Below are 27,010 nucleotides of genomic sequence, written 5' to 3' on the forward strand. Positions count from 1 at the left end.
ATTAAAAATGCAATCTGGCTTTACTTGAAAACCTCTTTATTCTTATGATAACAAAATGTATTATTATTATTATTACTACTTCTACTAATACTACAAAAAATAATCATCATTATTATCATAATAATGATATTTATAATAAGACACATCCTAAATGCAATTACAGGTGCTGTGTAACCTTTGTGTTGCTCAGGAAAGGATTTCTTCCGCCTCTCCCCGGAACACCTAAACGCAGCATTCAGCTCGCGCAAATCCCTTCCGTTAATCGGCTCCCGCCGGCTGGCAGGGATCCAGGCATCATGCAGTGTACCGCGGGCGGCGTCACATCGGAGCAGACCGTGCACTTCCTCGGAGGACAGACACACGCGGCCGTGCCCACCGATCTATGGCGTTGAGAATGGATTTAAGTGCCATCATAGAGCAGATGGAGACGGGGGAGCAGGACGCAGCCCTGACGGCTCTGCAGGGCTACAACAAGGAGGTACAGTAACCATCAGCAAGGCAGCCTCTCCGCATCCAAACACCAAGTTTATCATATATATATATATATATATATATATATATATATATATATATATATATATATATATATATATATATATATATATATATATCTTCTCTGTTGCCTGTCTTACATAAACACACTCTAGACAATGATGCTCGCAATTTCCCTATTAGGGACCAGATGTCTCCAAATCCCAAGAGCACTCTTGTCATTGCTGCAAAGCCTGAGGTCATTGCATCACCTCTGCTCAACTTGTGCACAGAAAATGAAGATTTCAAATAAAGCTTTTCTTTGCCGTCCAAGAGAAACTCATCTAATAAAATGGTCTCGGCACAGCGTCGACCTACAGTGTTGGGGAGTAACGCAATAGCTGTAATAGAGTTACATATTGAAACATACAAAGTATTATTAAGTGTATTTAGTTAGAATACAGGTACATTATTACCATCAATAGATTGTGTGAAGGAATAAATTAGTCTGCATCTGAAATCTCAAAGTTGTTGTTGTTTACCTGAGAGCATCATTTAGTGTAGGGCTTACACAGCCCACAAGGCAATTTATAAATACAAAAGTTAGAAATACCCCAAAAATCCAACAACAATAACATAAAATATTTAGCTGTGTGTGTGTGTATGTCGTGTGTGTACGCACCCCCTCTTGTGTTCTCGTTCACGAGTTGCTGACATATTCAGAATGGAACTTGATTTCTTGTAGGATGATAAGTTAATAAAAGTGATCATATATATAAGTACATATTTGTCATAAAGTGTTACAGAGACAACAACGGTGTGCAAAGTTCCCTCGACTTCCCACGTCATAACCACGAGCTCATGAGCTGATGTGTCAGGTCAGGCTGAAGGAGACACATGCTGTTGTGTGTCACTGTCAAGAAAAGAAAAAATAGTGACGTTTATCTGTAAACGTGTAAACTGGAGAACCACTAGTCAGAGGATTCAAAAGCCCGACTCACAGACAAAAGGCGTTGTTTACCCCCAAAAATCTGGGTCTTTACTCAACAACAGGTCGGTGCACAGGTGGGCAACAATCTCAGGCAAACAGTACAGGGGGATGAAACCACGGGCGTAATCAAAGAATGTTAAGAACCAAAGAAGTGATAAAACACGGAAGACCTAACACTAGAAGAAAGACTGGACTTCTAGACACAAGGGAAGTGAGATGAACTGGCATGAGGCAAAGGAAGCACAGAGAGTAAATACACGGGTGTATAGGGGCTGACCCCAAAATCCCCAAAACACTCAAAGGAAGGAAGTGAGATCTGATACGACAGAGGAAGAAAGTGACATGAAACAAGGATTAAGAAATACAAAGAATGGAAAAGAATGAAACATGACCTAAAGGGCTGTGTGGTTCCAGACAATAGCCCCTTTCACAGTGCTTTTTTCCATCAATAAAAAAAATACACAAAATGAATAGCAAAGTAAAAAAATCAGAAGTAGAAGAAGAATTAGTTGAATCACAACGCCAACAAACAAGGTCAGACACACAAAAACATGTTCAAAATGAATCTGTTCAGTCATTTAGTATGCCCCTGGGGAAAAAGGATGTTATCTACTTCACCAACCCTGAGGTCAACGTTCAACGTTCAACGTTCAACGTTCAACGTTACGCTACGCAACATGACGTCCAGATTCTGTTCCAGAAATCCGAGAACCTCATTTAGAATCCCACTGACATCTGTAACAACTCCAAATTAAAAAGCTTGCTTCATACTGTATGTTTGGATCGACACTGATTACAACCCTCGTCTACTTGTAATGCTTGCATTTGACCATTTACCATTAATGCATTACCTGTGGGGGCCATTTGGGAAATCAGAGTTAGGTGGGTGTGGCTTATCAGGTAGTAGTAATAATAATAATAATAATAATGATAATAATAATAAAACTATATTTCTATAGCACTGATCTAAACAAGGTTATAAAGTGCTTTACAATACATATAGGAATAAAAGAGCACATAACAAAACAAGACAAAACTAAAATAAAAAAGATATCGCATGATTGGTGGTTGAATGCCACATGTGAAAGTGTCCACAACAAAAAACACAAAAACATGAGCGGAGGGGGCAGGACCTGTTTCCACTGGACTTCAATCCAGGCCCGAACCACCTGTATCAGGCAAACTCTGTGACCTGAAAGCTGCATTGTCCAAAACAATCAGTTCCGTTTCATCCTTGAAGTTCTTTCTTCTGCGTCAAAACCCAAAAAATACTTTTTGAAAGCACTCCCCAACTATGCAGAAATCTGATTTTGGGTCAACGGCTGTGTTTGGCCCTTCCAGCGCCAGGGGCCAAGAAGGAAGAATAGGGCGCCGCAGAAAACCTTGGATGAGTAACATAAATGTGAGATATATGCTTTATTAGAAGTGTTTCAAGTATCAAGTCAAGTCAACTTTATTGTCAATTCCTGCAGTATTGTCCCAGACATACAGGGGAATTGAAAAACTGTTTGTCTCTGACTCACGGTGCAATAGTACAAAACGTAATATATACAATAAATAATTTCTAAGTAGTGCAAAAGTAAGAGTAAGGCAAAACCACACAGGAAAGAAAAGCTAAAGAAATTGAAAATGTGCAATAGAAAGCAAATACTGTACAGTATGTGTAATATACAGGAAACCAAATGAATAGAATAAATTGAAAGTGTGCAAAATAAAGGATATGGAGTGCAGATTAAATGTAATAAATGTAGAGGGCACTGATGAAAGTGACAAGTGTTCCTCAGAGTCTATGTAAAGTGACCGGTGCAGTTCCTGATTGGGGGGGGGGGGTTCAGAGTTCAGAGTTCTTGGGGGCAGAGGGGAGGGGAGGGATGGAGGGAGGGGAGGGTGTTGAGCGCCCTGACAGCCTGAGGTATGTTTCAGTCTACGAGCCCAGAGACTTGAAGGATGAAGACTAACAGGTTGGGTTTGACACACGTACGGCGGGTTAACTTCTGCTGACGAGCGGCTGCCTTCTGAGACGTCAATGCCCTTGGGCGTCATGACTGGGCTGTTTGCGAAAAACCCCCAGGTGAGCGGCGCCGCAGGCTCCACCCAGACACAGGGCGTTCAGCTGTGTGGGGGCTGATCTCGGAGGCAATAGGATTAGATCCTCTGATTCACAAATAGAGACTCCTGACTGCCCAGTCAAATCCCACTGACGCGCTCTCAGAGATGAGCAGCTTAGTGCCGCAGGAGGGCTGCACGATCTGTCGTATACTTTCCTCACTAAGCTCACTTTCCTTCTGATTTCTTGACTGTTTCAGCATAAATGCTTCAAAATATTCACTTCACTTTTTTTTTAGAAACAGTCCAAATACCAGGGGACACATAAAATACACAACTAAGGAATTTACTTTTATATCGTTTAAGCCGCACTAATGACAATACTTCAAGACAGCTCAAGAAATTTAAGAAATTCAGCGATTGTTTTTCCGCGATAAAACAAAAAAACCCTTAAATGATAATCTCATAAACATAAATAAAGGAGCCTTGTTGCTGCCGGAACCAGACACAGAGTCAGTTTGTCTTGAGGAACCATCACGGAGCAGATTACTGATGAGGCTCAAGACGTTGACACAAACCTGAAGGACGCCACAAGGAAATGTGCAGTTTTTCTCTCTTGCCTGCGATGAAACAACTGACTGCCCAATTTTTAGTACGAGGGAGGAGGACGGTTTCTACATCAATCATAATTGGGATATATGTTTTCAGTAATATGGCCCTTAAAGGATTTGAAAAATTGAAATGATAGGATAAAGATTGCGTAGCCCTGCCTTACAACAGTGGGTCAAGTACCTACATGTAGAGGAACACCTCTAACTGTTCTGTGCCCCTCTGTTAGCTCATGGCTTTGGTTTTCCAGCCATTCGTTTGTGTTTGAGCAGCCGGTTGGATTTGACAGACAAATATGAACAGGTGTAAAAGTAATTTTTTTGCTGAAAAAATGCCGTGATAAACCCACTGTCCACGACCTGCTCAGCACCAAACCTCACACACACACGCATACACACACACACACACACACACACGCACGCACACGCACACACACACACACACACACACACACACACACAGTGTGTCGAGCTCGTGAACATAATGGAGCATTTTACAAACATTTACTAAGGAGTTTTCTCAAGAGCTCTGCATACTGCAGGTGTAGGTAGGACCAGGCAAGGTTTGACAAGAAAGCCTTGTTAATACTTCAGTGTATATGATCAACACAGAGCCTACACACACAAGTCATCACAGTATGAAGCTGTTGCTCACCATAAATCTGTATTATGATGATGATGATGTTGTGTTTTCAGCTTATGTTGCCTCCAAAGGCCTGTTGAAGCAGGCTAACGCACTCTGACTGACTGTCTCTGTCCTCACATGGATCTCTGATCACAAAAGAAGAAACGTTAGATGCAGTACGTCTCAGGTGACAAACTAACCAGGATTTGTAAGCTTGTGCAGATGAACGTGCTCAGATAGGAAATCTTTGAAATGGACTGTACGGCTGTTGGAGAGGAAGCTGCCTCAGGCCGGCTGGAGGAGACAGAGACACGCTGCCAGTGAGCAGGTCAGCTTCCCATGGTAACTGACTCATGTCAGGGGTCACATACACAAACGAAAAGGATGTCTAAATCTGGTCTTGTCTCCAGCTTTATTAGAAATGTTTGGTTTCCGTTTGTAACGCTCAGGATTCCTATGCGAGGGAAACTGTCGCTGTGTCGTCACTGTGTCTTCACTGTGTGATGGGGGACACGGTTTGCGGATGCTGATGCTGACTGTTGATTGGACATGCCATGCGGTGTGCTCTTCCTCTTGTCTCCTCTGCCTTCCTGCCTCTCCCTCCCTCGGCTCATCTTCTTGACCTCTCACTTGACTTGTGCCATCTGCTTTTCTACATTCTTCAGATGAACCAGTGCTTTACATTCAGCAGGGAAGAGGAGCGGGACAGAGAGGTATGCCTGTACATCTCCTTACTTCTAAGCAAGCTCATAAAGTAATCATCTATAAATCTTTAAATGTGCAATCAAAATGTCTAAATTGCCGACACATTTATAGTAACGATGAGTTCACCACTGAAAGATGGATAGATAGACACTCTCTCACCTCTTCTGTATCATCTGTCTCTCCCTGTATGCATGCATGCCTGGTCCTTTAGGAAGGGGAGATACAAAAGGTATGAATAAGAAATGACCGTTATTTGTCCGTGTTTCTACCCTAAAAAACACAGAGCCCACAGTTTATCTACAATTCATGACAGATTATTACTTTTATTTAAAGTTTAGTCCAATTGCTTACAACCAAAAGGAAAAGACGGATGAAGTCCTGGTGATTAGAATGCGATGTGATGTTCGAACAAGGTGACGGAAGACCTTGTGTAGAAATTGTACTGTCTTATTTCTTGTGATCTGCCTTGAAATGTAATGAACCGGTCGAAGGTTCCGAACGTAGCTCAACCAACGCAGCTGACATCTGACAAACCCAGTAAAGTTGTCGAGCAGAGTCTGAATTGTTTCATGCACTTCGGTTCAAAGATTTGTTCCGCACCGAGGCTGAGGAGGCGCCGTCTGCGTTTGTCTGTGCAGGAGGCATTTCGTGCACATTATTGAGCTGTGGCACTCTCACTGTGCTCATTCTCAAACTATGAGAGGTGTTGCGTGGCCGGTGTACACGGCTGGATTGACTGGAATGAATTTAAATCAGATTTAAAAGATATGTGTGGATCTAAGCTCCAGTGGATCAAAGCACATCCATTCTTCAATGAGGAAAGGTCCAGGACTAAAACATCCGTTGAATCAGATGAACAATAATGGCTCATTACGCTCAGTTCAGTCTAAAGATTGAGTGGTCCTAAATGGTAATTTTGTGAAAACACATTCCCAACAAATGTGTTGCAGTGATAAGTCAGTGGAGCTGTATATAGAGAGAGATGGAGCCGTCAGTGGAAGGAGAGATAACCAGAATGGAAGGTGTGGTCCAGTCAGACACGGAGTAATACGATGGAGCCAGAACAGGATCCATCTCAACTCGTAACCGCTTACAATGGATACAGATGATCTGAGGTGGGGTCCTTGCTTGGAGAGCACAACGAAATGCAGCCATTTTCTACGTTCAAGAAGACGAACCAATTTCAAGTTGAATAGCTTCTCTATTGACGCTATCAGGCTCAATCCAAGAGAAACTGTGGGTGTTTGTCAGTAGACGTGAATGTTGGATCCGTTTCCTTTGCTCGTAATCAGTTCATAAGTTCCAATAAAATCGTAAAATCGTAAAATCAGGGTAAAGGCACCGCGTGGCAACCACCAGCAACAGCAGAGTGGAAGCTAATTGGGCTCGAAGATTAAAGAATCAAACTGCCACATCCTTTACACGCTGATGGGATGAAGTGATTAAGTTGCCGTAGCATTACTCACTGCAGCACCTACAGTGAACTGGTGCTAATGCCTTATTCGGATCATATCCACTATGCATGGGAACACACTATTAAATAACAAATAACAACTTGGGATTCATTTATAGACTAACACTAAGCAGAACTGATTATGTATTAAGTCCTGATGATATTGGACCTCTGACCTGATTAAGATGAGTGACTGTAGAACACAACAACACTCGAACACACTGATTCGACTTGTTTCCTAGTACCTATGGAGGGAAATTCCATTCAAAATGGTCACAAATGTGTATTACCAAAGAAATTGTGTATATTAATAATCATCTTGGCCAGTCACAAATGTGTTCCAATCCATACACAAATACCAAGCAATTTCAATTTTTTTTACATATTAGTATTTTACATACATATTCTTGACTTGAACTTCACAGATCTGATCGATTTTGCTTTGGAAAAGCTTCTTGTTTAAACAAATGTATTTGTGTCATTTTGTTTATAATTATTTACAGATTATTACATTTGTTTGCAGACACCTGATACTCACAGATCAGTTACATTTACTCGTGGAGTTGTGAGACTCTTCACGGTTACCACATGGATCCACAAGTACATGCTGCGTTTAAAGGCTGGTGGAAATCTGGGTTTTTGGTGATTTAATTTAATTGTAAAGACACCCCCTTGATTATAACACATACTAACTACAGTAGGCTCAATACAGTAGCAGCATGCATATATTTTATATAAGCTTACGTGCTTAAGTGGTTGAATTACCAAGTAGCTGGTGAGAAAAGAGTCATAGCCATAATGTCGTTACCATCCATTGTAGACTCACAGAGCCTCGAGTTCCGAGATGTAATGGAAGGCAGCATGAGTTACTGGTGCCCGCTGCTACCACTGAACTTTACGGTGGTTATACACTATATACGCACACAAAACACAAGCTGCAATACATTACAAGACTCTTATCAACAATATAAACACTATAGTGATGATGATGATGAATGTTAAATTCAAATAGAAGCTAAACTGTTAGTTGAAAAGCATTCGCAGTGGTTTATGGGACGAGTAGTTCCTCATCTGTTTAAATGATTATGTACACAGTCTTGTACCTTTGCCTTTTTTCAGTTTTCCAATGAAATATTTTATGATAACGCTTCATCTCTTAGATTATTGGCTTGGTTCCAGGCTTAAAACTCTTTGTATAAGGATTTTATGAAATGTCAACAGAGTAAATGGAGGAATGGGATATTCACTTCCGGAACCGGAGCCGTTCAAAAATGGGCGGTCACTGTTGGGCTCTATGGAGGAACAGACTGTGACACCAACACTGTCCACAACCAACCAGCATCTCGTTTAACATTTGTTCACATAGGAAGCACTTTGATCAGATTTGTGGAGTTGAAGCTGAAATTGTGTCAAATATTCATATTTATCCAGGTTGTGCTGTGTCCTACGGTCCTTCATTTCACAACTTTATGATTTGGTATGCTTTATGTATGCTGCGATGCATGAGGGGTGGCTGTGGCTCAGGAAGTAAAGCAAGTCCTCCACTGATTGGAAGGTTTGATCCCCAGCGCCTCTAGTCCATATGTTGAAGTGTCAGGTGGGATACTGTGTGTAAATGCGTTTCATTTCCATAACTCTCCCACCTCTGATAACCTGTCCTCAAATATTAATAGGATGGCGTCTCAGCCAGTCCTAGACAGAGCAAGCAAGGAAACAGCTTTGCAGTCGTCAGGTTATTGTTGTTAAGTTTAGCAGGATGTCTAGAGAGCATAAGATACAACTCTGTGTTATATAGTGCTCTATAAATGAAATTTATTATTATTATTATTACTTACATCTATAGGGGAAAAAAGAAAGGCACGTTAGTTCAGAGTTCAGGCTTGACCATAGGTCAAGTGCAGCTTATGTGCCGCTGCGTGCCTCCTTTATCCAGAAGACGTGTACACACTGAGCATACACTTGCACATATATAGGAAGACTTGAGCAAGACAAGCTTAGGAGACACATTTATCCCAGCCAGCATTAGCTAGTGGTGGTCACCTCGTCCGCCAGGAGACATAAGACACTCTGACGAACTGGCCCTTGACTGTCACGAGTCACAAAGCTCCCAGTGAAATAATTTCCTCCCAAAGATCGTCACATCTTAACAATGGACAGTACTCAACATACTGTTTTTTAAAATAGTGATGCAGGAAGCTCTCCTTATATTGTATGAATGATTCTGCTCTTCGCTCCATTGCCTTAGATCTGGAGTGGAGTAGAAATGGCCTTCATTTTTAAATATTATTTGCAATTTAACAATGAATCCTTAAAGAATACCCTAATAAAGGAGAATTCATTGCACTGATGTGATGCTTTCTTCTGATTTTACGTGGTCTGAACTCCCATCTCATGTACTTTTATACTTTGAACTATATATATATACACAGAAAGAGCGAGATAGTTTTCTTCTCTTCCATGAATTTAGGTCTGACTTGATGTATTTGTGATATGACGCAGCACCTGGGGGAGTTGGTTCTCGGCTTCCTCGGCAGGGAGTTGCAGCCTTCCTGTCAGCTGGCCTGTCTAGAAACGGTTCGCATCCTGTCGAGGGACAAAGACGGCCTGGACCCCTTCATCAGCCGCTCGGCCATGTCCACCCTCGCTCGCTACGCTGGCATCACCAAGCCGATGGAGGACCAAGGTAATCCCTGCCAACCACATTTGCTTTTCACATTTTAAGCCACATTATTTTAATCATTTATTTTTATGTTTCTCCCACAAATCTCCCCTAAATCTCCTCACACACAAATTAAAACCCTTTAATGAACCCATCCTATTTGTTTTTACGCAACTTACAAACTTGCAAAGATTAAATTCTAATTCTAATTCTAATTGAACTGTGGAAATAAAATAGATTTGTTTGTCTCTCTTATATTAAAGCTACGGTGTGTACTATTTAGAAGAACTTATTCACAGAAATTGAATATATTTTCCATAACTATGTGTTCATATATATATATATATATATATATATATATATATATATATATATATATATATATATATATATATATATATATATATATATAATCACAATGTTTTTTCGTCAACTCTGAATGAGTTAAATATAATTACATGAGGTGGACCCAACCTCCGTGTGAGTCTCCATGTTTCTACGTCATGTTGAATACAGTTGTTGTACTACACAGTACAGAATACGTTGCATTTGCGTTGAATTTCCAGCGCTGCCGGAAACCGGAAATGGAATCAGCGGTGCGCCACCATAAAGTGTCCCCTGTTGGGTGCTCAGTTGGTTGCGGTTACTGATAACCAGTTATGTCATTGAGCATACCATTTAATTGAAATTCAATGACATTTTATTTGAATAGTACCAAATCATTATCTCAGGAGTCTTTACACATCCAACAGAATTTTCACAGCAAATATATGGACTTGTCATTTTTCATTATTTAATTTTCTTTGCCCGTAAATACAGTAATTGTATATTGTGATCTGATAACTATCAGAATGGAGCTGTAAGTGTTCCTCCCTGGTTTGTGAAGAAGGTGTTTCACAGACTGTGGCACAAATTTGTTATGGATTTTTAATATATGAAAAAATAAAAACATTAAGTACTCACTCTTCTACCACCAGCTCTGTTTATCTTCTGTCATCAATTCTTCACATGGACATTTTTACCTAAAAACAGTCGAAATATAGGATGAATGTCTGCTTTGATACTTGACTACCATTTCTCTCCTCTGTAGTGGAGTGTGAGGGGGAACAGGCGGAGGACGTATCCAGTGAGTTGGTGAAGGAAGCCTCCCCTCCCTCAGAAAATGCTGATCAGGAAGTGATTGTTGAGGCTCTTAAGTCCATATGTAACATCCTGCTACACAACGAGACGGGACAGGTCAGTCTGCTGTGTCTCTTTGCACCTGGAATTTACATGAAATCCTCAGATTGTGTTGGTGCTAATCTAAATCCATTATCTGGACGGGTGGACGGATGGATGAATGGCAGGTGGTAGCAGCAGATCTGCAGCTGATAAAGGGTGTGTCCAAGAGGCTGAAACAGTGTCACGGTCCCACCTGGAACCATGAGGTATGGATGTTTCAATGTGGACAATGTAGGCTCAAAGCAAGAGGAATTACAAACAGTTTTGTGTTTTTGTGTGTGTCTGCACGGGCGTAGCACTGGGGGGGGGACTACCCAGGGCCTAAGGGTTTGGGAAGCCTGGAATTAGAAGGTTTTTTTTGATTGTAAGCTAAATATCTTGGATACTGGTGCCGTCATTTGGTGCCTGAATCTGTACTGTAGTGATCGTAGAGATGGAGACCGCCATACACGCTCTCGACCAATCATGAGTCAGCGTCAGCTGTCAATCCTGACGTCTCAGCCCCTTCTCATATCATCAAGTAACTTAATTAGAACCAAACTGATCAGAAAGATGAAACCTTGAAGAGGTATATATATAATATAATAAGAGCTACCTCACATGACAGACACCATCTTTGAGAATTTGTTTGACGCCTACTTTGACATTTTATAGTTTGGTCCATGTCCCATCAACTATCATGGAGGAGGCCGAGTTTATGACCTATGCAGCCAGCCACAAGGGGGTGATCAAGCTGAGTTTGCTTTACTTTTGGGGCTCTGTCATTTCACCCGTTTATATGCAGGCTATGACATAGACAGTGAATAAATGGTAGTTAAAGTTTACAGCGCTAGTCACATTCACCCAACCACACACATTCACACAGCGCTGCTATTTACCGCGCTTTTTCTGTCACATTCATATACTGTCGGAAGAGCCGCCAGAGGCAAGGACACAGCGGCATGCAGACTCGGGGAAGCTGGGATCCGACCGCCGACCTTTGGGTCAGTGGACGACCGTCTCTACCTCCTGAGCCATTGCCACCACTATTAAGTGCTCTTGTGTCTGCTCTCTCTCTCTCCAGGTGCGTTTCTTTGATTTGCGCCTCACCTTCCTGCTGACTGCCCTCAGAGTGGACGTCCGGGCACAGCTGGCTCAGGAGCTTCATGGCATCAGTCTGCTAGGTAACTGAATTCGCGTGTAACCGGTGCAACGACAACTGCTGACACGGTTATAACCACCATGGTTTCTAAGTGACAATCTAGAGGGTAACCGACGCTGCAAAGCAGCTCACATTCCGGGACACCAATGTCCGTAACGGCAAGGGTGTTCTGGTGATGTCCATGATAAATCTATGACATGACACTTGACAAAATGATCAGACGTAAATTGATTAGCTTTTACGTCAAGGAACACTTCTTTCGGTCTGCTAGAAATGTCTTCCTGTTAAAAGGGATTTTTTTCCCCCTATGGTCGCCAAGTGCTGCTCAGTGTGGGACCTGTTGTGTTTCTCTGGACCACTGTGAGGTCTCTCGACTTCACTATGTTGAGTGCCTTGAGATAATGTTGTTGTTGTGGTTTGGCGCAACACGAAGAAAACTGAATTTAATTGAATTGAAGTATACAAAAGGTAAAATGAGAATAATTGGTAACGTCCAGTCGTGTGTGTTCTAGGCAACCAGTTGGATGCCACGCTGGATCTGTGTTGGCCAGACACATTGGAGACGGCCAGGGCCGGGTTAGAGGACGTCCCACCCGAAGAACTACCTCCACTGAGCCGGCAACAGATAGAACTGGCCATGGAAATACTAAAGATACTGTTCAACATCACATTTGACACAGCAAGGCGTAAGGTCGACGAGGTACTGAAGAAACGAACACACGAGGAGTTCATGTTATCACTATTATACTAATAATTGTGACTTACATAGTCATTGATTAGAATAGCTGATTAACTGTATGTTAAAACAGAATTATTAGCGGCTCTGTGAGGCCTTCCCTCAGTATTGGATCTGCTGGTATGCATTTATTTACATGAAATGTGTGAAACAAATGTATGAAACAACTGGTTGATGTCAACGGCATAATGAAAAGTCAGCTGAAGAACAAAGCTCTAAGTAGTCGACTGAATCACCAACAGAAGCAAGTCCTTCAGTCCAGAACATGTTAAAAGACATGTATGTATGTCACATGTATGTATGTAATGTGCTTGTGTGTGTGTGTGTGTGTGTGTGTGTGTGTGTGTGAAGGAGGAGGCGGCAGGGTACAGACACCTGGGAGCCATCCTGAGACACTGTCTGATGAGCCGTGCCGATGGAGAGGAGCGGACCGAGGAGTTCCACAGGTACAGTGGGACCGCAAACACGTGACCTGTGTTGTCTTTCTGTTCATTGATCACTTGAACGACACGGCCCCTCTAACTCCCCCCTCCCCCTTTTTCCGTCCCCTCAGCCACACTGTTAACCTGCTGGGTAACCTCCCCCTGCCCTGTCTGGACGTGCTGCTGATGCCCAAGGTGCAACAAGGCTCCATTGAGTACATGGGGGTTAACATGGACGCCGTCAGCATGCTGCTGGAGTTCATGGAGAAAAGACTTGACCGAGTAAGACAAGGCTCTGTGTATGTGTCATCGTTGCTTCAATTCAAAATGTATATTTTAAATATGCTTGGTTGATATTATAGAGATATGCATGATAATTGTTTGGTTGAGATACGCCCTGCTTTTTTTCTTGCAGGTAAAAAATATTTCAACTAAAATATATAAGAAAAAAGCTACATGATGTAGTCACATAATGTAAGTTAGTTAGTTAAATAGAGAGTTAGTAACACCAAGGAAATTCAATTCGCTGACTGGACAACAAACACTAGTGGTCAGACAATCGTGTCGTATCCAACAGGCTGGAGCCAAACTTCATCCGTCACATCCGTTTCCTACTTCTGACCTCACCATAGTTGTGCCAGAGAATGTCCAATATGGGAATGACTTCCACTCTAATAACACTCTCTCCCAAGGTGGTCCAGAATGAGTAGGGGCCTATGGAGCTGTATACAATTTAAACTACAACTTTCTTTATGTTTTTGCCATTTGGGTTAGAAACAATCCATAAAGTTCAGTTTGATTAGATCCGCGCCATTTCACTTAGTCGTAAAGTACCTTTTTTATTTGACACATAACAACAAAAGCCACTTACGGTATTTGCCGTTATGGTTTTTGCCAGAATCTTTTTTTGTGTGGGCATGGAAAAAAGGTTATGAACACCACCACGACCTGATTTTTCATTTGGATCCTCCTGGTCCGGCTTTGGATGGTCGTTCACTTCACTAACTTTACCGAGACTCGAGTGCCATCAAGGAAGATGTCCTGCTGCAATCACTTAGTATTATTCTTACTTCTATTCTGATATATAATTGATACTATATTTGCCAAAATTAAAATAAAATGTGGGTCTTTGTGTCAAGAAGGAGGCATGAATAATTTTGACAGAAATTTAGTTGGAGTGAATGGAGTGACATTTACGAGGCGAATTGAGGCCAATTATGGTACAAAGGCATTCATGGGACGTGTCTGCCGATAGAAGGGCTCAAAGAAGCAGAAGTGTTATTTGTCACTGTAGTCCAGCTGATTGATTGTATTTATTATGGAATTATGAATTTGTTTGTCTTTTCATAAGGGCCATAAGCTGAAGGAGACCCTCCTCCCATCACTAAACCTGCTGACTGAAAGTGGCCGCATCCACAGAGAGACCAGGAAGTTCCTCAGGTCAAAGGTCAGCCTCGGGGCAAAATAAAATCCACGAGGAACATATTAAGAATGAGCACGGTTGGTGTTTTGATGACTCATGGCTGTGTGTGTGTGTGTGTGTGTGTGTGTGTGTGTGTTTAGGTGCTGCCCCCACTGCGTGATGTGAGGAACAGGCCGGAGGTGGGCAGTGCTCTGAGGAACAAACTGGTCCGCCTGATGACGCACATCGACACGGATGTCAAGGACTGTGCTGCCGAGTTCCTCTTCGTTCTCTGCAAAGAAAGTGGTGAAGAAAATATGTTTTCTGTTGATTTCTTGTGTCACTTTGTGTATGATTGACAGTGAGCCCGTGGCTCATTGTGACATCTGGACTCATCAACTGTACAAATATGTACTATGACGCCATTCCAACGGGTTCAACGTCTCTGACCAGCTCATACTTCCCAACGTCAACTACGTCACCAGCTATTAAACTTATTTCGGAATGAGCAGTGTCTTTATATAGGACATAACATAACATAACATAACATAACATAACATAACATAACATAACATAACATAACACAGATAAAAAACATCCGTTCTGACTAATTATTATAGATCTGTATTTGATTCAGTTTTGGCTCCGACCAGAATCCTTTCGGATTGCTTCTGTCGACATTGTATTCATTTCTTGGTATTTTTACGATTGTTACCGCCCTATTAACAGCGATATGTTTTCCGTCCAGTGCCAAGGTTCATTAAGTACACTGGATACGGTAACGCTGCAGGTCTGCTGGCTGCGAGAGGACTGCTCCGGGGGGGCAGAGAGTCTGGGATCTACTCCGAGGACGAAGACTCGGAGACCGAGGAGTACCGAGAGGCCAGGGCTCAGTCAGTACCACCTCCGCTGTTTCATCACACCTTTTCCAAAAAATGATATTTGGTTGCTTGACAGATATATAGTCTAGTTCCTGAATCTTTGGGTTACGTTTTTCACCAAGTGCAAAGTGTTGTCTTTGCTAGTTTAAGAACAATGTTTTTCTTTTCATGCAGCTCCCACGTTGTTTAAATAGATAGATGCACTTGCTCCCATCTGAGTTCCCTGGCTGTGTTGGTTTGAAAAGAGATGTTGTCATGTGCATTTATTCTTTTTGGCACATTGCTATGTTGAAAGAGATTGACCAACAGAAACCTAGTCTGAGGTCAGTGGCTCAGTATTTCACTGTTATTTCCAGGCACATTGTCAAGATATTACATACAGTAGGCAGGTGCACAATGAGCGTACACACTTTTTTTTCAAGCGTACTTTACTGCGCCAACATTCAATGTGAAACAGTTTCCTCTGCAGAGAAGTGTCCTCTCCGACTACCTGGCATTAATTACAGTACATTCATTCTCTTCCCGTGCACATCTTTGATTTTAACATTTCTCTCTTGCTCCTCCTTTGTCCCCAGAATAAACCCAGTCACAGGAGTCGTGGAAGAGGAGCAGCCTAATCCCATGGAGGGGATGACAGAGGAGCAGAAGGAATATGAAGCCATGAAGCTGATCAGCATGTTTGACAAACTGTCAAGGTCAGTGAAAGATGAAACCGCATGCGCGCGCGCACGCGGACGGTTGTCCACTAACCCATAGGTTGGCGGTTCGATCCCCCGGTCCGAATGCCGATGTGTGCTTCGGCTAGACACTTAACCCTGAATTGCCTCTGACAGAAAACGAATGTGACAGAAAAAGGTAAGGCGGACAGCAGCGCTGTATGGATGTGTGAATTGTGACTCGTCCTGTGCTTTGAGTGGTCAATGACACTAAAATACATTTAACAACATTAACACACACACACACACACGTGACACATGAACTGGTAATTTGTTATTTTATCAAAACTGTTCTTCTTCACATGTATGGTATTATTTTTAAATTGAAATTTAGTGTATTTTATGTCAAAAACAAAGACACCTGTGATTTCCTATGAAGGCTAATTGCAGTATTTAATCCAGTCGGGTTTGTGTCTAGTGGAACGTGGCCCCTAGTGGTGAGGCAGACGTGAGAAAACAGATGTGAGACTTCATAAAGATGAAGAGGATACAAGTGTGCATCAGTAGGCTTGCCGAGCATCAACTGGAAACACATCATTTCTCTGTGCAGGAACAATATGATCCAGCCCATGCAGCTCCGTATGGACGGCACGATGCGAGAGATGACTTCCGACGACTTGCAGAAACTGACCCACAATCCCGCGGTCCAACCAGACGAGCCGACAAACTCGGGCAGTGAAGACGAGGCTCCGTGAGCGCGGAAAAGCAGCTGTAGGCCCCCCCCCCCAGTGACAGTCCTGGCAGATCCGTCTGATTATTTAAAGTGTTCACACGGGCGACGGTTCAAACCTGCACACGTGTGTTTATGCTGTTGGAAGGTGAAGTGTGCACAGTTAGTTTAGTCAGAGTAACACTGCAGCGTGGAGGACATGATGGGAGACACCTTCAAAGACCAGGACGCGTCACTACCAGTCGCCTGTGTGATGGTTTACCACTTTCCAAAGATCACACTATTGAACATAAAAGACGATGTGACTACATGAAATGACATTAAATTTGGTCATTTCCTCCATGAGAATTGTCCCTCTCAAAATCTCAGATAGCGGAGCAGCCCTGAGCACCACATCCCCGAGTCCAGCGCCAACAATTGACAATTGATCATGCGCTTTAAAAAAAGTGGTAAACATTCATTGCAGGTGGTACAGCTGAGCGGGTCACACCGCCGACTTTGGCACAGAAGGTCGGGTTTTCGATTCCAGGTCATCCCAGTGTGGGCCCCCCCTTAATGCTGCCTGCCCTCAATGATGGCATGTTACTTTGGACAGAAGCGTCAGCGAAAAACAATGCGACGTAATCTGTAGGAGACAAAATATTAGGAACGCGTCAACATTGTCATTTAAATCATGCTCCTGTCCAGATGAGTAGAACTAGTACACACACACACACACACACACACACGGGAAGACAGAAAACACGGCTTTGTTTCCACAAGCAAGTCATTTATTGCTAAGGTCTCACTCATCACATGCTCATCTTACTTCAACCGGATCAGACATTAGTAACACACAGCGCTTGTGTACCTGAGCTCTCCGCACGCGGTTTTAGGCTCCAGGATAAATCAGCGCCTCCCTGACATGAAATCGGAAGCTCAAGCACTCCACAAAGGTGTGTGGCTCACGACAGGTCTTTGCCGTCGATGTCAAATAGCCACAGTGTGAAATGACACCGTACAGTTTAAAAAGCTAATTACAAACACAACAAACAAGCTGGCCGACACCAAAACCCACGGCCGTCGCGTTAATCCTGAATAGTTTGGATTGGAATAGGTTGAGGCCGCGAAGTCATCATTTGGTCTGTAATCAGCAAAGTTCCGAATGCAACGTTGGAAAACGGCGCCGTGCACCTTCCACAGTGACGAAAACCTCGGTTGCCGTCACACCGACATGTTTTTCTGTTTGCATCGCCGATCTGTGACTGCAGGAAGCGGTGGTGTGTTCGCGGTGGAAACACGCCTGCATCTCTGTTAGAAGTCGAACACTTGCTGGAGCTTTCCATGATCAGACGGAGAAGTGTCATTTCTGCTCTGCGCTGTTTGGAATGTTGGAATCGGCTCTACTTTTGAACGAGTTTTAGACGCCTGCCCCTCAGATGTTTTATTTTTAGAAGTGGAATGTGAAACTGCCGACTGATGAGTAGTGAGTTTTAGACGGCGATGAGTTGTTCTTATGCAAAGAAAGAGTCTGTAATCAGAAACACATCGTGCGATTGATTTGCCCCTTTATCTTGTTGTTGTATAGCTGCCGACTATCATGGGCTGTAATATCCATTAAATGTCTTTGAACGACATCATTGTTTGATTCTTATGTGTGATGCTGTTGTGTGTGTGTGTGTGTGCGTGTAGTGAGTGCTGCCCCACAAACAAGCTGCGTATCAGGGATTTATGCCATTTTGATTTCTGTGGACAACCGTCTCCTGCTAATTTTATCTGGGCATATTCTTGAACCCGATGTCCAACATTTTGTCCATAATGACTTGCACTTTCACATGGTTTTCACCTTGGAGTAAGTTTTTCTTAACGGTGGACGGTTTCATGTGGTGAGGAAGAAGGACTCTCGGGTTTTTTTTGTTCTGTCAGGTAATACAAGACACCATCTCATTATAAGCTAAAGGGCAGTAAGTCCTAGAACGACAGCGTTTCTGTGAATGCAACAGCATGAAAGATCAACATCGACAGCAGACACAGAACTGCAGGGGAAGGTGAAGCCGCCTTTAAAGGGCTCTCTTACTTTTGTCCTCACAGGATAAAAAAAAAGAGTGTCCTGTACCTGTTTGCGCAAGAGAACAAAAAAATACAGTGAGCTCATCCTCTCCACAAAGCTGCACAAACTTTAAAACTGCTGAAAATTCTTTTACATAGCGGGAAACAATACCTGCTGCGGCTCTGTCCCTGCATCACCGCTGTCCTCCAGCCCGCAGTCTGAAGTCAGGACACTCTCTGGAGCACATTCTTATTCCACACATTCCCGGCTTAATTGCGTTTGCACGTTTTGGCAGAGAAATGGTTTGACCACTCCGCCAGTTCCGCCCCAAACAACTGTTCACTGCACAGGGACATGCATGAATGGAAAAGGCTCGGTTGGGTGTGGCGTTTGCCAATACTATACTATTGCTGCTATACAGCAATAGTATAGTATCGCACCTTTTTAAAGTAATAACCCAAATCAAAACAATGATCCTGAATATGAGCATGCATGTATACACACACATGTATGTCCTGTGTATCCTGCACCTGCAGCAGTCCTGTCCTTCATTCGGAGCCCGCTCTGATCCAGCGGCTCTGAGCCGCCACCCGGGAGCTGCCTGGCTGCTCTTTGACACAACGAACCGAATAAAGGGGAACCTCAATGATCCCAGTGGGAGAAGTGCGGGAAGAAATGGAGCATAATTAAGAATAAAACAAAAGGAAAGCATCACGTCGGGGCACTGAGTTGTGGGACATTCCGTGACTAGCGCCAGTCATGTGAATTAGAACGGCCAGCTTTAAATGACAGGAAAACGAAGATAAACAACTGCGGGTGTGATGTAATGTTTGAAAAACGTAGGTACGAAGAAAGACAGCGTCAGCACAGTCTCAGTCTGCACCAGATCAGAAAAATAAAGAGGGGTGACTCCTTTCCCTAGAACCAACAGCTCTGCATGGTGTCTCTCATGTAAAATAGGCGTTTAATGTTCTTGAGGGGTCATTCAAACGTATGAATTGCAGAAGCATCATATCCATCTAATGTAATTCACGTGGATTGAATCAAACAGTGCTCTGACTGTGAACATTTGATATCCAGGGACGAATTGTGACTCCCCAATAAAAAAAATGGCACCAAGTTTCGGAGTAGGATCAATTGACCACGGTGAGAACAAAAAGGTCCTCATATGCTAATGATGAGCAATTACCATAAGTGTTCGCTTCCGGCAGTTCTCCAGTTGATCGGAAGTAATGACTGGACGTGTGGGACAATTTCAGTTTCACGTCTCACTGCTCGGCCTACAGAGCGATTACTCAGGTATGTCACAGGAGCAGCACATGAGAAAAGGGTCAGAACCGGTAAAAGGGAACAACCACCTTCGCTTTCTGTATCGTGTCCCAATATGCCCCGCCGACCAGACATGGTTCCATGAACTATGTGAGGAGTTCAGATCAAACCGGCCCAGTGAAATGTGCAAAAAAAGTGTTGGATTCACAAAAAGGCCCGCCTCAAAAAAAACACAGAATCAAAATGAAAACGAGACATTACCAATTTATGACACAACTCAATCAACTTTTTAATAATTATTAACAAGTATAGGTATGGATTTACACTCTGTTCATAACTTTGTTTTTTCGTTTGTTGGCTTCATGTCGTTTTGTACATATCCCGTGCGTGCAAGGCAAAGACAAACATGACGGTAGAAAATAGACTCTACCCCGGGGCGAGACGGAGTCTCGGGGACACAGACGCCACAGGGAGCTGATCTGAGGTCTGTTCTCACACAGCACACACACACACACACACTCTCAACAACCACCCTGAGAGTTTGATAGACTTCTTATCTCACACGCTGTACATACTGTAGGGCCGATCTGGCCTCTGATGTATCCGCCAAATAGTCGTCACACATACACGGTGGTCTGAATCTGAATTCAGTCACATCTTGATTTTGATTTCATCGAAATATGCAGAAACATGCAGAGCTTTAGTGTCCCGAGTGATAATGTGACGATTCTAAAAGGCTTATTGTGAAAACATTAAAACACAAGGCAAAAGTAAATCCTCAAATACTTTGACATCATTTTCAGTGTGTACAAAAACGAAAATAACCAGAATATAACCAGATGATGAAGACATTATTGAATTGTTAATGTTCTTCTCAAGATGTCAGTGCTGGAATAAGAACTGCAATTTTTTTTTTTTTTTAAATCTACAAAGATCAAATTGAGACAAAATCCTTATGTTTGTGTAGCATAATCTTGGCCTGGTTCCAAACCTCGAAAGTCGCACGTTTCTGGAGTGAGGTGTGGTGCTGTGCCTCTGATTTGATGTTTCTCTATAGTTGCAAAAAAAAGTACAAGCTAGAAGGCTTTGTGGGCAGAAGTCGAGCTGCCCCTGAGGCAGGATTCAAACAAAAAGGTGGGATGATGACTGACACAGCTATCGAATCTGTAATACAAGAGGGACATGGACCTCAACAGTATCTAACTCATTGTTGGTCAGTTTCAGACACTGCTTTGAGTAATGATAATAATAATAATAATAATAATAATAATAATAATAATAATAATAATAACAATAATAATAATGCATTGCATTAAAACAATCTCAAAGTGCTAATGAATAAAACCACAACTGCATTATTAAAGAAATAAGCAGTGATGTGACTGATTTTAACTTGTGAGAGTGACCTCTGCACTACACTACATCCTGCTACAGCCTTCATTTGACCACACATCAGACAAGTGTGGTGGATGGATTACAGCATAGTTGTACTTTTTTTATGGATCAGTGAAAACTATTTCGAGCATGGTAAACCTTCCAACTCACTGTATATAATATTGTCAAGACAAAGCCTCTGTAAACTCTGGGCGTTCAACTTTAAACCTGTGCCACACAGCTCTTTGCAGATATCCATAAATCTCACTGATATTCATTAAAAGGAAGTACTATAGGTTTTGTCCTGTCAATCCATTCATGCAGCTCACATCATGAAGGTCTGGTATAATGTAACGGTATTTTTCTCACTACCTCAGCATTGCACCATCCAAACACCCGATATCAAGCCAATGACTAAACAGAAGCAGAGCATTGGGAGGGAATGAATTCAAAATGAGATTTAAAAATATTCCAATCAAAATATTGAAGAATTATAATATAAACCTTGATCTGGATGAGTCGAAATGCAGATGAATCACTTAAATGAAAGTCACAATAAAATATGAAGACGTGGCTGAAGAAGGACCTGGTTATTGTCTGGCACTGAAAACACTAATAGTAAGAAGAAGAAGGCAAAGTGAAAAGAATAAAAAACACACTCTGAAATTATAATGATCACATTTATGTGAGCAGATGCTATAATGTGCATATGTGTCATTAATGAATTACACACACACACACACACAAACACACACGCGCACACACACACACACAAACACACACGCGCGCGCACACACACACACACACACACACACACACACACACACACACACACACACACACACACACACACACACACACACACACACACACACACACACACACACACACACACACACACACACACACACACACACACGCTCATCACTTTTGATGAGAGACTGTGAAGATGCTCGGTTGGTGTGTGTGACGCTGACATGCTGCAGCTCACGTTTGCATATTTTGCTGCTCGGGGGGATCTGCAGAATCAAAAATCTGACGCTTCATATCTGCAGACAAAACCAAAGTTTGGGATCTTAATAATATCTATTTCTCAGACTTTTGAAGAGAACACTCCTGACGTGGGACGCAGCAGATGTTTTCCACTACTCTCAGACTCTGACTCATGTACCCTCCCTGCTCCTGGTCTCAGTGATGTCACAGACCCCTCCCCCTCTCTCTCCTCAGGTAAGTCTGTGTGTGCGTGTGTGTGTGTGTGTTATTCAGACGGCGGGGGCTCAGTTCTTTGGTCTGCTGGCTCTGCCTTCACTGTGTGCTGTTCAGAGAGCGCCTCTCCGCTCTCCTGTGTGCTGTTTCCTAGATCCACTGTGCCAGGGCTCTTCTTCTTGTGGGACACCGGACTCACGTGGGGGTTTTCTGGAACTTCAGATGCGGCTGGGATTGTGCTGGAGGTCTTGTCTCGGGGCGGCGGGGACACCAGCAGTTTTTCGAGAGTTGGGGCCAGTGCTGGGGCTGTGCTGGGGCTCTTCTTCTGGAATGTGGAGGTCAGAGAGGGCTTCTCCAGGGTTTGGGTCAGTGCGGGGGGCCTCTCCGGGGCGGACGGAGCTTTGATGAGGGATGCGGCTGGACTGCAGAGTCGGGGGGCAGGTGCTCCTTGTCGAGCCGGAGCTGTAGAGGAGGGACACCCGGAGCCCGGGACTTCTTGCTCCCCTGGAGGGGGGTGCTTGGTTTCAGCTACCGTCCCTCCACCTTTCTCTGCCTTGAGCTGCTCCTTCTGGACAGCCTCCTTCTTTACGTCCGCTGTCTCTTTCCCTGTGTCACTGGCTGGGTGGATGAAAGACATACAGGCAGAAGGAAGGGTATGTGTAGTTTGCCATGGGAGAAGAAAAACAAGGAAACAAAGAATAAGAACTGACTGATAAACACCTCTCTCACCCTCCTTCGCTCTTTGCTCTTTCTCCCCACTGGCTGGATCCTCGGTGCAAGTAGGCAGGTCTCCTCTGTTGCCCCGGAAACGGATGGGCGACCTCTGTAACACTGCCTTCAGCTCTGAGTGTTGAGACGGAGACAGGGGGGGCTTCAGACTTGGAGATCAACATTCGATCTTAAATGACCAACACGTGTGAACACAGAGGGCTCTGCTTGGATCTACTTCAATCTTAGTCCATAGTCTAAAGCATGTCGGACATGTATCAATCCTCTCTTGCTCTTTTAGCAGCGGGGAAAATGTTGTTGCACCAGGCCCGGTTCAAAAGGGTTGGCTGAGGAAGGTTCCACACCAAAGACCAACGCGCCCCATGGGTGCTCCGTTGGACGCAGGTTCATTTTCTATACAGACAACGTGAGCACTGAGCAGGAGAGTGTGACGTAAGGAGATACACTTGCATCGTGCCACTGGGTGTAAGATAGGTCGGACAAGCTGACAAGCACTCATATTTAAAGCTGCATTCATCAGTATTTATAGATTCAAAATCTATATTTAAGTTTTGGCAGGGACCGTACAGAAGCTTTCCTGGTTAGTGTTTTGTTTTTTGACCTCCTGAGCCACGTGGGCCCTTGTGCAATGCAATGTAAGTTGTACAGATAGGGAAAAGATCTTTCTGTTGAATCACACTTTGGTTGACCTGGTCATAACTGAAACTTAACGTGGAACCAGTGGTGACGGGTCACAAGCAGACGCTGCGAGTCAGCAGCCAGCGCATGTTGTTTGCAATGTCGTTGGCAACCGGCGTTATTAGAGCAGAGAATTAAAATAGAATGGAAACCGGTGGATCACATAAACTCCATCGATTACACTTTATATTAGGAATATAAAGTGAGCGTGGGGAAATAAGTGCCAAAGCACCTGAAGTTAGAATGGAAGACAGTCTGATCCAAAAAGACTTCATGTGGGGTTATTTCAACATGATCAAAATTTTCAGTTTTGCGTTTTGTCAGACAAGAGTAGATCGTATTTATTAAGTGTTGACTTCTTGTAGTACTAAACAGATCAACATAACAATCCATGCACGACTTCTTTAATTACTACCAAAAAAATGAGGAGGTTATTGAGGGAGAAGTCGCAGTCAACAGCCTAGTGGACCATATACATATACATGCAGAACATTAACTTTTCCCAGTTTGTATTCAGTGGAAGCAACGTGAAGTTTGACGTCTTCATCAAACACTCACCTTGTGTCATGGCCAGAGTGTCCTCATGGACGGACACAGCTCTGCGTTGTGGAATTGGCTTCAAGTGTTGGCGCGGTTTGGGAAGACACTCTGAAAGTACACGCGCACACACACACACGCGCGCACGCACACACACACACAAACACACGCGCACACGAACACACACGCGCGCGCGCACAAACACACACTTGGGTTTCAATCCAAACCCCTCAACTTCTTAAGGCTAATACATTTTGAAATTTAAACACAGAGTATGTAATATTATATATCTAACAAGTCACTTTCCCTTTTAATGAATTGATCTGCTGTACACACTGAGGTGAGTGAACAAGACAGAGACAGTCAAAGAGAAAGAACCCTGAAGTGATGCAATTTGATTGGCTAATTCCAAGTCACAAAGCAAACAAAGAGGCATTTCTATTGTGGGGGTTAAAGTATGGAACAATGCCAAAATAAATTTAAAAATGTGCAACTCTCTTTTTGTTTTCAAGAGAATGGCTTGTAATGCTATTTTGAGGGTTAAAAACGGGAATAATTTACCTCCTTGTTTCTTCATTTCCTTGTTTCTTATGTAAATGTTTTGAGTACAGTGATTTGTATCTTTTACACCTTGATGTGTGTGACTGAAGACTCTCACATGGACCGTCACACGTGACTTTGATAACTGTCATGTTGCTGTACATCTGCGTGATGATGGCTCAGAGCTGTTCAATGAGCGGGCCAACAGACTATCACGAGTCTCTGGGTGAGAATGTACCGTCTGTCACCGATTGTGCTTTCTCAGAGCGCTCCTGTGCGCCGGGACTCCTCCATGGAGACGGGGCTGGAGGAAGCAGCTCTCTCCTGGGGGACGGGGCTGAGGCCGCACCGTGGGGACCCTCCTGGCTTCCATTCTAGGGATGGAGATCAGAAAGCTGCTCAGTGGACTGTGACACCAACAATCTGAATGCTGTGCCATGGCTGATGTACAGTAAGCAGCTTCCCAGACATCAGACATTCCATTTGCACTATGTGGTTAAATGTTGAACTGTATTTTATTGCATGGGTCCTCCCTGTGCGCAGTGAAATTTCAAACTCCAGGAGTGTGTGTGAGTGCTGTGTTACCTGTGCTGTACCCTCTGCCGGCCGGCCATCCTGTGTGTGTGCTCTGAGCTGGACTCGCTCTGCCAAGCTGCCAGAGAGAGGAGCAGAAGACGGACGAGCAGGAGCCACCGGGGTGGGGAGGGGAGGCTTGGCTGCGACGGCAGGTTTTGGAGGCAGGGTGCCAACGGGGCGCTCGGGGAGGGCGGGCTTCGGGTGAAGGGGAGGGTCCGGTCGGATGGGGTCCAGCACTCGAATAAGATGCCTGGGGTCTGCTGTAAACAGAGGGGGAGAGACAGTGAATAAGAGGTTGACTCCAGGTTGGACAGATGTTCGGCAGATGCAGACTAAGAGACCCTCCCGTAGTCTCAGGCCAGGGGCCATGCTGATGGTGTCCTTCTTCAAGGACAACCATTTATTTTAAATCACAATGGCTTAAAAAACATCAGCGTATATTGTGACTTATAAGGCTGTATGTGAAACGTGTTGAAACGCATTATAAACCATGTTGTCGCTCTTTACAAGGTGTCTGTTGTGTTCTCGTAGCTATTATGGAAACCTTTTATGGAGCCTTTTATCCAGCCTGCGCAGGATGGTGCGTGTGTTCTGAGTCAGAAATAAGCGACAGTGTGTTTTCATGGTGATGAAGGAACACGTCACCCAGTGTAACAGTGTGGCCAATTTATGAGTTTTTAATAGGTTTTAAGAAACAACGGTGCTCTATGGTATAGATTACATTACATTACATTACATTCATTTAGCAGACGCTTTTGTCCAAAGCGACTTACAATAAGTGCATTCAAACATGGGGATATTACTCTAAGTGCAAAAGTTAACAAAGTGCATAATCATCACACACAGACACACACACACACACACACACACACACACACACACACACACACACACACACACACACACACACACACACACACACACACACACACACACACACAAACACACACACACACACACACACACAAAGGTTAGTAGGATGCTCTATTCAGAACCCAGGGTTCGATGATACTGGTACCTGATGACGTGGACATGGTTCTGGGCTTCATGAATGTGGGAGGGGGTTGAGGTTTGTCAAGGATAGCACCTGAGGGGACAGAGACAGTGGGACCTCTGAGAGCTCATTCTTATCCAAGCTGTACATGTAGCGGATACTAGGTAAGGGCACGGGGCTCAGCTGAAGTCGTTCTGATTCAATTCAAGGTGCACATTATATGAAACATTGTGCTCAGACATGTTTCTGCATTGAGGCACCAGCTGAGACACGTGGAGTCAGACTCCAGTCACAATCATGACTCTGACCAATCACAACGTGTGTGTGCGAC

General features: G+C 43.6%; 2 protein-coding genes across 7 annotated transcripts in view; one reads left to right on the forward strand and one right to left on the reverse strand.

Moving 5' to 3' along the window:
- Positions 1-206: 206 nt before the first annotated feature.
- ric8a (RIC8 guanine nucleotide exchange factor A) lies at positions 207-18,363 on the forward strand. Of its 2 annotated transcripts, XM_035643601.2 has the most exons (15): positions 207-478; positions 5,407-5,454; positions 5,658-5,675; positions 9,399-9,582; positions 10,649-10,794; positions 10,905-10,985; positions 11,843-11,942; positions 12,433-12,620; positions 13,008-13,102; positions 13,210-13,360; positions 14,430-14,525; positions 14,642-14,786; positions 15,229-15,373; positions 15,937-16,056; positions 16,628-18,363. In XM_035643601.2, exons 1-15 carry the CDS (start codon positions 383-385, stop codon positions 16,770-16,772), a joined length of 1,758 nt encoding a protein of 585 aa, XP_035499494.2. In that variant the 5' UTR covers positions 207-382; the 3' UTR covers positions 16,773-18,363. The 2 variants fall into 2 exon arrangements, with proteins under 2 accessions (XP_035499494.2, XP_035499495.2); XM_035643602.2 differs by lacking the exon at positions 5,658-5,675.
- A 1,946-nt stretch (positions 18,364-20,309) lies between these two features.
- carmil2 (capping protein regulator and myosin 1 linker 2) overlaps positions 20,310-27,010 on the reverse strand; it is a 48,656-nt gene continuing 41,955 nt past the window's right edge. For 3 of the 5 annotated variants that reach the window (XM_035642710.2, XM_035642713.2, XM_047333320.1), the window contains 6 exons: positions 26,704-26,772; positions 25,695-25,945; positions 25,348-25,483; positions 24,591-24,680; positions 23,346-23,468; positions 20,310-23,243 (listed from right to left, as the gene is read on the reverse strand). In XM_035642710.2, coding sequence (XP_035498603.2) covers positions 22,678-23,243; positions 23,346-23,468; positions 24,591-24,680; positions 25,348-25,483; positions 25,695-25,945; positions 26,704-26,772 — 1,235 coding nt within the window. In that variant the 3' untranslated portion in view covers positions 20,310-22,677. The remainder of the gene's footprint in view (positions 23,244-23,345; positions 23,469-24,590; positions 24,681-25,347; positions 25,484-25,694; positions 25,946-26,703; positions 26,773-27,010) is intronic. The other 2 variants (XM_035642711.2, XM_035642712.2) reach the window with 2 other exon arrangements.

The sequence above is a fragment of the Scophthalmus maximus genome, chromosome 7 (genome assembly GCF_022379125.1).
Source record: "Scophthalmus maximus strain ysfricsl-2021 chromosome 7, ASM2237912v1, whole genome shotgun sequence".
Classification (NCBI taxonomy): domain Eukaryota; kingdom Metazoa; phylum Chordata; class Actinopteri; order Pleuronectiformes; family Scophthalmidae; genus Scophthalmus; species Scophthalmus maximus.

Coding starts and splice junctions, on each gene's coding strand:
- ric8a (XM_035643601.2), top strand. CDS start 383: ATGGCGTTGAGAATGGATTTAAGTGCCATCATAGAGCAGATGGAGACG. Junction 9,583..10,648: donor CAAGCCGATGGAGGACCAAG/GTAATCCCTGCC, acceptor TCTCCTCTGTAG/TGGAGTGTGAGGGGGAACAG. Junction 16,057..16,627: donor ATGTTTGACAAACTGTCAAG/GTCAGTGAAAGA, acceptor TTCTCTGTGCAG/GAACAATATGATCCAGCCCA.